The sequence below is a fragment of the Gymnodraco acuticeps genome, unplaced genomic scaffold (assembly GCF_902827175.1).
Source record: "Gymnodraco acuticeps unplaced genomic scaffold, fGymAcu1.1, whole genome shotgun sequence".
Lineage (NCBI taxonomy): Eukaryota > Metazoa > Chordata > Actinopteri > Perciformes > Bathydraconidae > Gymnodraco > Gymnodraco acuticeps.
Genome location: NW_022990054.1, coordinates 871,576 through 884,824, shown reverse-complemented (window position 1 = coordinate 884,824; position 13,249 = coordinate 871,576). Strand labels below are relative to the sequence as shown.

General features: G+C 42.7%; 1 protein-coding gene across 4 annotated transcripts in view; it reads left to right on the top strand.

Annotated features, from left to right (window-relative positions):
* The window catches only part of rassf7a (Ras association domain family member 7a), a 35,027-nt gene extending 25,951 nt beyond the window's left edge, over positions 1-9,076 (top strand). For 3 of the 4 annotated variants that reach the window (XM_034215938.1, XM_034215939.1, XM_034215937.1), the window contains exons 2-6: positions 2,805-3,001; positions 3,750-4,684; positions 6,867-7,041; positions 7,123-7,230; positions 8,789-9,076. In XM_034215938.1, the coding sequence (XP_034071829.1) occupies positions 2,899-3,001; positions 3,750-4,684; positions 6,867-7,041; positions 7,123-7,230; positions 8,789-8,820 (1,353 nt within the window). In that variant the 5' untranslated portion in view covers positions 2,805-2,898 and the 3' untranslated portion in view covers positions 8,821-9,076. The remainder of the gene's footprint in view (positions 1-2,804; positions 3,002-3,749; positions 4,685-6,866; positions 7,042-7,122; positions 7,231-8,788) is intronic. The other variant, XM_034215940.1, reaches the window with a different exon arrangement.
* The last annotated feature ends 4,173 nt before the right edge of the window (positions 9,077-13,249 follow it).

Genomic DNA, 13,249 nt, shown 5'->3' with positions numbered 1-13,249 from the left:
GCACAGACAGGGTGATGAAAGACGCTTAGCTGGATGGGTGAGCGATGATGAGAGGGGAGAGGCACATGGCTCCAATCACTGCTCCTTTCTCTACCACTCTTTATCTGTCTATATCTGTCCAACTATTTCCACCCCACACTTATTTTCTCCCTTTCTCATTTGCTCACTGTCTGTCTTCTTCAGTGTTTCTCTTTCTCTCCCCTTTATCATACAGTATGACTTGTTTATGAGATTTATTCAATTTTAGCTCCTCGTGCTTTTTTTCTTCCTGTGGATGGGCTTGTGTCTGAGCCTGGAGTGTGAGATTGCTTCGGTTTGCTGATTACCTCCAAAGTAGTTGTACATCTTCTTGATTTCTTCCCTCTGAGAAAACATGCCACACTTTTAGACTTTCAACTGAAACTGTCCTGTGTTGTTATGGGTGGGTGGGGCTGGAGGGAACGTAGAGGTGGGAGATGTATTTCTGTTTTTAGGGGTGACTTGAGTTTAAAGGGTGGGGTGGGGAAGTGTGAGTGTTGTATATGGATGAAATTAAGCGCTTCCAATAACTTCAGTGGCTTACATTATAATGGGTGTGTGTGCATAGTGACTCTGAACACGTGCAAAGCAGTCTGCGGCCTGTGTTTTGTCGACAGCATTTGCATGGTGACACCGAAACCAACCATTCTACTGTAGGGTTTCACTCAACCTCCTTTCAGGAACAAAAATATGTTGATAGACAGACTTCTGCTATTTTGAGCTTTATTTCAGTCCCTCTCATCGTTGTTGAGATCTCACGTTGATGGTACGCTTCACAAACGGTGTGAAGGAGACTCTCCTGCATCTGTATTTCAATGAGAACTGACACAGGAGCTGCGCTGTGAAAAGGAGCTGGGTCAGGCGGATGTCTGGTTCTCAGTGTTGTTGTGCCTGGGACAAAGAGAATAGACAGCAACCTGAGACCCACAGGCCTGTTTGTTTCACATTATCACATTTCAGCAGCCAGGAGGGACTAGACCTAAGCATCATGGGAGAGTGGCATTTTTAGCTGGGAGACGTTCGTGTTCTTCTTTATAACCAGATTGTTATGGTTCATAGAAATCTCAGACACATATATAGAATGAGTTATTGTTTGCATGTAAATCACCTAAAATCAAATAAGGTAGGAACTTTTTTCCCTATAAATTCAGGCTTGGTATGAAGATGCTTTTGAGGAAAGTTTTGTCCTGGCCTGTAAGGACATTCCTCTACATGAGACTTCCTGTTCACCTCTGCTTGTTTTTGAAAAATAAATAAAACTCATTGGCAGAAGTTAATGATTGTCTCCGAACTCTGGGACTCAAGCAGTTAGACTTAATGATGTATTGCTCAATATTTGTTTTATCAGAGGATACAGAGTGTTCCCTCGGAAAAAAACTAATATTGACATCTCCGCTATGTGGACATTTCTGATGTTTGATTTGGGTAAGCACTCCCCTTTTCATATCAGCTTTCTCTCCAGATGAGATCACTAAATGCTCACATTGCTGCCACATGTGATCATACATCTCTGTCTCCCGCTTGAAGTTGATCCGCTGGTTAAATCTCCTCACCGTGCCGTCATACCCTCCCATATGTGGTGTCATGTTGAGCTGTTCTGTGTGATGTTGTTGCCACATCAGAGTTTGCTGTTTGGTGTCTAAACAGCGGAGAAGTAATGGTGGTGCGGGGCAGCCAGGTCAGCGGGGGGGGGGCTTTGTTAAGAAAAGCATGGAATTCTTCCGGCTGGCAGATGAAGTCAGTGCATTCCTTCAAAGCAGCTCCCTATAGGCGGCCAGTGGAGCAGAGCCAGACGCTGAATGAGGGGCACGATAATGGTGGGGCTCGGCATTAAACACCTCCCATTGAGAACCGGAGGGACTGGCAGAAAGAGAGCACCATCTGTCTGACTCTGGGTGAAGAGTTGTCTTCTAACCACCTAGGCTACAAAGTTTCATTCACTGTGCCAAGTGCTATAGATAATCCTACCACCGCTCCAGGCAATTCACTTTTTATGAGCACTGCAGTATTTTATTTCCTTGTTTTGAAGCTAAAAGTACAGACAGACAGACAGACGTAGTACCGAACATAACATTCATTTAGGTTGAATCTGCTTCACAGACATGTTAAGATACCTGCTGATCTGCGCCCTGAAGTCTAATGAGATCCAGTTCTGGTCCTGCTGAGGGGGTTCAAACTGAGGGACACACTCTCTTGCTATGTTTTTATGTATTTCTACCGCACAAACACCCTCTCCCAAACATGGACACACTTGAGTTGCTCCACTTTCCCTGTCCGTTCCCCTCGGCAGTAAGCTATCATAACGGCTTTGAAGGAGGGCAGCAGAGCGTTTAATTGGGTTACAGATTGGCATTTATGCTTCCAGGTCCACGAGATACTGCAGCGGCTCTTAACTAACCACCAGGAACTGAACAAAAATGCAACGCTGCTCTGCCCATTGACTGCTGGTGTTGAAATGTACAATTCAATCATACCCTCGAGCGGCAAAGTACATTTTCTACGTCATCATTGTTTAGTGTAGAAACTAGTATTTCAACAACATCTTACAAGTGAGGGTGGCTGCTGGGTATGTGACAACTTCTAGTGTGTTGTGTTTTGGTTAGCAACAAGTTGTCACATGTTGGGGTAAGATAATATCATGATCAGTGAAGACTCTAGAAATCAGTGTGAGGCTTTCTTCTGTCTATTGTTTCTACTGTCAGCAAATTCTGCTCCAACCACTGGAAATATTGCATTTCTAATATCAATCCTCTCAACACACATTTCTCTTTGTTCTTGTTTTTCAGAATCAGTGCCATGCAGTGTTAATTTAACAAAAAGCCAATCTGAGGAAATCTGTCCTGAAGACCTTTTAACCTTTCACCCCGTCAGTGTCCTGAGATGGAGCTCAAAGTGTGGGTGGACGGAGTGGTGCGGGTCGTGTGCGGCCTGTCGGAGGAGACGTCCTGCCAGGATGTGGTCATCGCTCTGGCCCAGGCCATCGGTGAGTCCCTCAAATTCTTAAGTGTGGTGAGATCATGGGGTTGTCATGTTGTGATACCAGCATCCAAGCTGTTTTTACTGGGCACCTTGTTTGTCTGCTTGAGCACTTTATCTTACGGCCCTTAAGTGATTAGATAACAGGTGATGTGGGCAAAACAAAGAGTACTTGTTCATTAACATTTTTGCAGCATTTCAGTTTCTGCTCTCACCTTTTTCATTCACCCCTAACTTAAATTGAGTATTATGTCAGATTGCTATATCCTCCGGCTTTATTCGAGCTTCACGCTGCAGCAGTGTTGAACAACATAAATCCAGATTTAGCAGTCTCCTCCTTCCATGAGTGAGCTTGCTGCCGAGTCATCTGGGAGGGCTTGTCCTAATTTCAAGGTCCTTGTGGAAACTTCAGATTATTTGAACATTTTGTACGTGCTGTGCAAGTCTGGCACAGCAGCCTTTACTCCAATCCTCGGAGGCAGAGATTTAAAGGCATCAGCATCACCATTATGCTGCTGATGTCATTTGCTCACTTGGTGCTACTTGCGTCGAAGCAGTGGGAGGAATCAGACCAAATTGTACTGAAGGAAAAGAAAGGTCTTGAATGATTTATGTAACAGAACTATTTATTAATATAAGTGAGTGTCTTTCAGCTAAGTATAGTAATCTTTAAGGGCAATTTAGATTTTTTAAATGTTATTGCAGTATGTCTGTGTATTAAATATGGACTCACTCTCTGTCTCTCTCCCTCACAGGTCAAACAGGCCGTTATGTTCTGATCCAGCGTCTCAGGGATACCGAGAGGCAGCTGTTGGCCACAGAGAAGCCTCTGGAGTCTCTGGCTAAGTTAGGCCAACATGGCAGTGAAGTTCAGTTCTTCCTGCGCCGTACTGGTCCCAGCAGCAGTGACGGACCTAACCCAAAACAGGACAGACCAACTCCCCCTCCCCTGCCCAGGCATCCTGAGCCGGAGCCTTTGAAACGCAGCCAGCCTAAGAAGGCCCTCACCTTTAACTTGGGGCCTTCTACCTCTCCTAGATCCAAAGCCAAACAGTTTAAGAGATCTCCTCAGGACTCTCCAGAGCAAAGAGCCTCTCCCTCCCCTTCTCCCAGCCCTGTACCGTCTCATGTGCCATCTCCATCTCCATCTCCAACACCACCTATAGGCCCATCCAAAGAGGAGGTGTTTAGGAAGGTTCTTCAGCAGCAGGAGAGAATGAGGGCTATGGAGGCCCAGCTAGAAGCCCTAGAGAGGGAGTCGCACTCCTGGGATCGTCCCTACCCATCGCCGTGTCCTTCACCTGTTTCTGACGCTCGCTTGCAAGAAGAGATGGACACCATGGAGCAAGCGCTGCGGAGGAACCAGGCCGAGCTCGCCCACGAGCAGTTCTGGGAGGAGGAGCTTCAGGCGGAGATGGAGCGAGAGCGAGGAATGAGGAGGAAGGTCGGGGAGCTCCACGCCAAGCTAGACGACTGCGGACGGCGGCTCCACGAGTTCTCCGTGCGCTCTGTTCAGCTGGAGCAAGAGATCCAGCGGGAGAGCCAGGCGGAAGGGAAAGCCAACGGGCCGGAGGAATCCCTCGATGTCGTGAAGGCAGAAATCCAGAGTCGGGGGAATCAAGGGACAGAGCTGGAGGGGAGGCTATCTGAGACTGAGAAGGCTCTGGGGAAGGCAGAGTCTCTGATGCAGGTAAGGAGAGAGGTGACGGTTCTTGAGAAAGGGCTTTAAATCCAATCAGCCCGTGTGTAGTCATTTGAGGGGTGTAGCGTAGACCCTCTTCTAGCTTTAGTGTAAAGCTGTATCCCTCTCCTACCTGCATACTGCAACACACAAACAACAGTGCAGAGACACTTGAACACATGATTTATCGTGACAGTTTTTATATATAATAAATTATCCTACAAATGACGATGACTGAATGAATGCTGTACACTCATATCCTGCCTTGTATCAAAATGTTTTATTCTCGAAAGGACAAATTACAGTGTAGCCGAACTGGTTTGGCAGGTATTATCTTGTATGCATGTTCTGAACACATGGTTACTAATGGTGTTAATATTACATTGCCAGTATCTATATATTCTTGTATCCTGTGTAAAAAGAGATTAAAGAGGATTGATTTGTAGAACAAAAGCCCCTTTATTGGATCTACTCGGCCTCAATTCATGGTAGTTTTATCGTGTCATGTCTGTTTACTTTTGGTGGTTGTCATAGATGCGACTGAATCAATAAAAGCCTAACCCAGTTAGGAACAAACTCAAGTTTCCTCATAATCCACATGAAACAAAGACTCGGGTGTCCACTTCATGAAGCTCATTCAGATTATAGTGAAGAATACATTTTTTTTAAAATTGGTGGTATGGTGGATTGGGTTTTGAATGTTCTGCCACAAGGAAATAGAGCACACTGAAAACATGTGTAGTGTAGTGTTTCCATATCTTGATTAGCAAAGACCAGCCGGACTGAAATACCTTTGTGTCCCATCCTCAATCCACTGGGCTACAAGTAATAACTGGCTACAAAACTGATTAAAACATAATGATAATCTTATTTGCAGTCATACTCCTGGGGATGTGTGTGACTCTAGGGGTGAACTCAACAGATTAAGTCCCCGGTTGATGGAACAGAGAGGCATTGTGTCATGATCAATTTGTCAATTACATAGAAAGTATCCTGCTGCAGAACAGAGGTATTAGGCTTTTGTTTTTTCATACATACCGGTATTATGTACCGCCATGTCATAATAGCACTGCAATGTTGTTAAATCCGAATGTAACCACAGAGGCATTTAGCCACCCATGCAGTTCTTGCCTTGAAGAAATAAGATGAAATGATTTCCTGTAAATGACATGACATTACGGTAAAATAATACAGCATAATTCCATAGTAAGGAGAAGGTGTGCATGTCTGGCTGTGTCAGTCATCAGTGAGCTGATTGGTCCAGGCTGCCAGCCGAGTGTTTAAGTGTTGGTGGTGATGAGCACAGCGTTCCTGTCATTAAGCTAATGGTGGGCAGACCTGCAGGTGTGAACTGCCTCAGCAGGCGGCCTCAGTCCAACATCAATTACTCCTTCACACACAAGCACACACTGGGGTAAGGGACTATAGCATATTCCTGCTGCTGCTTCCTGTACTGGGTGCAGACACATTGATTAAGCACAAATGGAAAGTCGATTAAGAACCAATTGACCGGCCTGCATGCGTGCATCACAGTTTAATGTGTGGGCACAGAGGTGATGCCACAGTCTTGATTGAGCATCTCTGAGCTCCACGTTGTCAATAATTGGAGCTGATGAATATCTTGGCTCCTGCGGCATCTGGTCGATTATGAAAACTCTGAAATGCAGCAGGCGAAAGAGCATTGTTACGTATCCGTCTATAAGTGTAGGCCTCAGGCGGCTGAAATCTGATGGAATCAGAAAATAATGCTTACGGTAATTCTGGGACTTTGATGATTTGTTGGATCTATATTGTATGATGATAGTCTGTTTCAATGACTGGGGACTAGACTTGTAGACTCTACTGCCCCCTTATGGTAAAAAAGTAACTTGACACTTACAGGAGAGGTTATGTGACTTAAAGGCAAAATACAGGATTCCTGCCTTTATGTATTAATACATCCTACTTTTTGTTTTTTACAAATAAGACAATTAAGCAACATTTAAAACACAAGGAGAGCTAGGAGTTCAATGTCATGCAAAACGTACTTATATCTACTGATTGACAGGCCTGTTAAGCTCATTCCATTTCCATATGCTGCGTCCAGTTACAGGCAAACAGGGTGACAGTGTTCGCTGGGTCAATACTGAGTGATGTGAGCTCTCAATTGTCCTTTGTTTTCGTCACCGATCCATTTCCCTTTCTATCTCAGGCCAAACAGGAGGAGCTGGAGGAGTTGAATAAGGAGCTGAGGCAGTGTAACCTGCAGCAGTTCATTCAACAGACAGGTGTGCTGCCAGCGCATGCACACTCACGCACAGAGCTTCAGGAGCAACTGGAGCAGTTAGAACTGGCACATCTTCTGCACGATGGATACAGGAACGGAAGTATGGAAACAAATTACATTTCAACATTATATACTCTGCTAGATGATGTGCCCTCTAAACACATTTCTGTCTCTCCACCAGGCTACGACGTAACTCAACTGGAATCGCCGCCTCGCCCCACTGCCAAACAATTCCTGGGACATCCACGCAACCTGCAAAATCCTTTAGTGTCCAGTCTCAACCCTGAGGGTGTGTATGTGTGAGACCCTCCATCCCGCTCTGCTCCTCTCCTGCCCGTCCCCTGGTCCCTGAGCCCCTTGCCCCCCACTCTTTCTACCCCAGCTTGTTTGGGTGTAAGGCTTCATCTGCCGGTTTTGGGTGATGGAAGCATCTGTTTGGTGGAGGTCGCTGCTAATTATTTTGCCTCTTCCCTGTGCTCTACCTTTATAAAGACTAAAATACTTCTTCTCTGCCACTAACCCTCAGTCTTCTGCTGATTCCCGTCTCGTTTTTAACAGCTGACTTAACACATTCCTTCTTTGAATTTTCTCACATAATTCTGTGGGTCTACTTATCCTTTTTTAGTTGTCTCTACTCCCCGCCTTCCTCCTCTCTCACTGCTTTCGGACTAACATACGCTACTTTCTTTATACTTGAATACATCTGGGAACTTTCTCCTATCTATCCCCCTCTGTAAAACAGAGCGGCCTTCCCACCTTCAAGTCAACACTCATCTACCAACAGCCGCTTTTTCGCCGTATCTCCATGTAACAAATCAATCACCGCACTGGGAATGACTGTAGCAGACATTCTGATTGTAGCGCTGTTTTTATACTGTGACATGGAATGATATGAGACAAATGCCATTTCAGTTTGCCTTTTATGTATGGATACTATTTATATGTGAGGTGGGGTGTATCTATACAATGCCTTGTACTTTGGTGACACTTGACTTCCAAAGAGCAAGAGCCTTTTCACGAAAGGGCTCTGCAAAATGTATTGCACTGTCCCATTCTCTTCCTGTGTGAAGCCTTGGCCCTGTTTGCCTGCAGAGAAATGTATCCTTCTAATCTCGTTCTGCTCCAAAACTATTTTATTTGACAAGCTTATAGCCTTTGCCAGTCTATTTTTGTCACGCTCCCTGCTAAAACAAGGGATACATTTCACAAGTAGCGCAACAAGGCCATGGTTTGTTACGATATCTTTCTTTTCCTCCTGTGGGATGGATGCGCCTGGTTCTTTTTGCTGCCATTACACCGAACATTTGACCTGTCATAACTTGTGTTGTGCCTCAGTGTACTAAAACATAGTATGAGCTTACTTACATAAGCACTTATAACAAACATCAAGCGAACATGAGCTGCTGTTTCCAGTGCTTTTGATGTCTCTATTATAAACAATACTGTTTTCCAGAAAGGACCCTCCAAACCACCTAAACCAATATTTACCTTATCATAGCACTTATCATATCTTTATGGCTCACTGACAGGTCAAAGTGACGTGTGCACTCTCTCCTTATTGTCTACAGTGTTGTGTTTTCTTTGGGGGATTATATTCACACCTTGCTTGGGAAACTACATCTTAATGTTTTCTTAAAAAACAATTCTGTCAATGCGGACTACAAGACTTCAGTTATGGTCCACAGCCCTCTGCTGGTAAAGGACCCAATAACTGGTCTTGTGTCAGCTAATGCTTTTCATGTGTGAATTTCTGGAGTGACCCCCAGTCGCTCCTGCTGTGTCTTAGCTATACAATGTTTTATAAACAAAGGGATCATCATCCCCACTTATTTTTGTGTGTCTTGCAGTCCTGACATCCCGAGAGTCGTCATGGAGATAAAACATGGACCGCAGGGCCAAAGGAGTTGTTCACTATTCTGTCACCGTCACCTCTTATCAAACCCTTCTTTGTAATTCACTATTTAATCGAATATGATATACATACTGTATATACATAAACAAATATATTTGAGATTTGCTACTGTAAACACTGCAAAGTATCTGTATGAAATGTAAAATAATTTAGAAACCTTTTACTTAGAGCAATTATTACTATGAGTGTATTTAAATATAATAAAAATGTGCATTGTGTATAAGATAATATTTCGTCAAGTTTTATTATGCCCTGTTCAGGAAGTCAAATGTCCTTGTAATCATTCTTGTAACTGCAGTAACTGAGAGGAAGGGGCAGTGCTTCTGGAATACTCTGCAGTAAATAATTAACACACCAGTGTGCACTTTCTAAAAATGACAGTGCCATGAAGCTCCTATGTGAAATGCATTATGAATATGTTATAGGTACTAAAATATGAATGCTCTCCTCATTACCTCTGGTTCATGGGTCCATCATTTCACAATCATTGCTGTGTGTTTTGAAGCCAGAGTTCACAAAGTTCATCCTTGGATGCAGAGGGAAAAGTGGCAAACATCCTGGTATAGCTGCCCCCGCTGATATGGGTGATGTAACTCAGTATATATATATATATATATATATATATAGTATCAGTGAGTACAAGACATGTCACCATAAAGGCATGAGGGCACTACAGAAGTGAGATCATTTGTGGAAGCTGACAATAAATCTATTGAGTTGTGTATATAATATAGATACATTGTTATTGTCATTGTTTTAAAGTGTTTTGGCGTTCAAATAGGGTTAATGTTTTTATTCTTAGAACCAGAAACATTTAGAACATTCTGTAAAAACCCCATTTTAAAAAAAAAACATTTTGTCTATAAACACACAGTTGCACTTAGACGGCTACTGCATAACACTTTTGTCCTCCACCCCTTTCCTGTTTGTTTACCCTGGAGAGTAAATATTCTGTCTGTCACACACTGGGTGACGTGAGCCTTCCTTGTGCTCTGGCTAACCCCTAACTGAAACCCTGTGGATTTCTATAAATACGTTATCTGGTCGCACTTGCCTGGTGAAATCCTAAACGTGCACATATTTCCCTTTCCATTGATTACACCATATGCACAAATTCGGTTTCAAAAACAGATGTCATCATACGGTTTCTTCATAGTTAATTTCCACTTTGGGACCTTGTTTACTATGGAGAAGTATGTGAGATCCCTAGTTTAGATATTAGATTAATGATGTACAATTGGATCTTACTTAGAAGATTTGGAGCTGTCTAAGCTCCAAATCCTTGTTTCCCTCAGTCTGGACAAGCCCACAGCATGGTGCAACTCTGAGCCCTAACTGTACGCGGAGTATCTTGGATACTGTACAAACAAGTCAAAAAACAATGTCTTTCTCTTTGTACTTCCCTCTTACCCCTATCACATTGATCCTATTATATCAGTCTCACATGAAAAGTGAAATATATCCAACCTCCCCCACTTTCAAATCTAAACCCAGAGGACTCCAATCTCGTAAACAGGACATTAACAGATTATGATGATGCTTCAGGACACCACGCCGAGGGAATTATAAATGCTCAGACAATTGCACTCCTTATGAACTCAAGGTTTCGGATTAATCTAAAATGGGTTACAAAGCTAAACGTTTGACTACCTTTTTTATGAAGTGATTGATGAGCATTTCTAAGAAACAGGCAGTGAGTGTCAGGGAAAGAACGTCCTTGTCATCTGGAGAGTGAACATCTGCACGTCCACATTATGATGATGAATGGGGCCACAAGTTAATGAGTCTGACATACTGCACTTATCTATTCCTCTGTGACACACTTAGAAACAAATGGGCATGAAACATTCTCACTGATTCTAAGAAATACATTACACACTGTAGTAAAACAGAAAGTAAGATACAGGAAGCCACAATTGGTTGGAGTAGAAACTTTACGTGTCACTTTAAAAATACATTTTACATGTTACAGATACAGATTCTCTTACTTCTAACAAACTTGTAAATAACTGAACATCTAGTAATATAAAGTGGTGGACACACTGAAATAAACTTCAGCAGCTTTATAGTCATGCTTATTTTTGCTGGAGGACCCCCAGGAAACCTCTCCAAGAAGCCAGATGAAACAGAAACTGCAACAAAACACTCACCAAGAGTCGGCAGTAGGGGGCATTAGAGAGGTCTGCCCTATAGGAGGCAAGGCAAAAGCCACTGGCCCTAAATAAAGAACAGTATGTGAACATAGGAGGAAGTAGGCTAGTACACATGGACACCACTGGGAGGGCAGGCATGTTGAGCAGTACTGTCCCAGCAGTGAACACGGGACATAATGATAGAGGTCTGCCTGTAGATCTACTGTAGGTGTTTTTCTGGTCCGGTGGTGGCTGGACTTGGGCGAGCCAAAAAATATGAAGAATTCCCAAAACCAGGTTAGCCGCTGTCACACGCACAGTGGAATTGGCAACTGGCACAATGTGCGTTAGTCAGTGGCTTACCTGCTTTTTGATATCAGATATCATACTGATAAGCATAAGCACACACAATCTGTGGAGTAACAGACAAAGGCTGTGAAATACAACAGTCAAATCAGACACATGAGGTGTGAAATGGAAGGCTAGTTTTTCTAGACTATTTGTATCACTTTTAGAAATACCGTTATTTAAATTAATCACATTACAAAGATTATATAACAGTTCAATTAAATCGCCAATTCTCTTAAACCCTCTTTTGTCCCAACAATAGGCTACTTAAACATCTGACAATACTGATGGTTCACGATGTCCCGAAACACATCACATTGCTTTTAATGTAACTGTCATTAAAAGTTTCACAATAACCAATACATGTGACAATTGTAAATAAATTATTCAAGAAATTACATCTATGATGTTGGATGAGGTATTTAGAATAAAGAATACTGGAAGATAAATGGATCTACTTACCAGTCCCAAGTTTTCTTTTGGATTAATTTTAAATGAAAAGAACATTTCATTTTTGCCAACAGCACGCCACAAACCATCTATCCGAAGTTCAAAATAGTTTTTTCTCTAAAATAAATCACTGCGCATGGCTTAAGTTGGGTGCATTTTGAGGATAGAGTACACCGACGCTGAAGTTCAGTTCACTTGCACTATTCCCTACCCTGCCCACTCCCCTGCATCTGCAACCCGACCTGGTTATGCAAATTTGAAAGAAACTAACAACGGGTGCAGCCAATGCGCTGCCGAGTTGAGGTGAAGTTAAAGAGACTCGTCAAATCAAAACCGGGAGGGGGGTGGGCTTTATAAGGGCCATCAAGTTCAACTGATCTGAGAGTTATAGTTGGGGTGCGGCGCGTTCAGTTCTGCACGTCGTACATTAGGAATAAACCATTCTCTCGATAACAGTTTATTGGCCTTACTGATTATTTATCGCATACAGCAATGCGACGCAGGTTTATTTACCCTTAAATCACATTATCTAATGCTGGAGCTGCTAGTACATGTGGGATAAATGTGCTTTAAGCCGGTTTGACAAATATCGGCCCACCCCTACAGTGCAAAGTGGTTGAACTCAGTTTACTTGTGTACAGTGTTGCCATGAGCAGAGTGTGGCTGTGCACGTACCAAGGATGCAGCATGACAGCCTGATCTGATGATGACGACAGGGAGGAGGGCCATTATGATGATTTACACTATTAGCAGAGTGAGGGTTTAAGGATTCCTCTACAATTTTAATATGAATTAGTTGACCCTTAAATCTCTCATGTACACAGTTGGGTGCATTGAGACCTTCAATACAGAGGTTCCATTGGAGTGATTTTTTTTAATTGACATCCCAATATGATAGGTCCACCATATATTGTATTTATATTATAATTGTATTATCAACCATTTCGTCTGGTATATTTATATAAACAAAACAAGTCCTCTTTTAGATATGCACAAAAAGATCTCTTCACCAGATTGACCCTCTTGAACTTGTCAGCTGGGACACGATGTTCTTTCTCTGATTCTTGTATATCATCAAGCAACCTTTAGGGTTCAGTTAGGCATATTCTCAAGATTTCTTCTGACCAGTATTTGTCTGCCAAAACCCTGTCGGATTATTTACAGCCAGGATACACATAACCCCATAAACTCACAAATCAGGATTACATTAGCCTATATTATGTAACAGCTGTTTTGCAATGTAACCAAGACCACTAGGGGGCGACAGTGGCACCTGTTTACAGTATTGGCTCCATGTGGCTTGTGACAGGTGTATTAAAGATTTGATAATAGGCTGATTGAAAAAGTTGACAAGATTATTGAGACTTTAAAGGAAATGTTTTCATTATAATGTAATAAGAAACGGGTACTAAATGTGTAACTTAAACTTGCTTATATGAAATGTGCTATAATAACTATAAATAGCA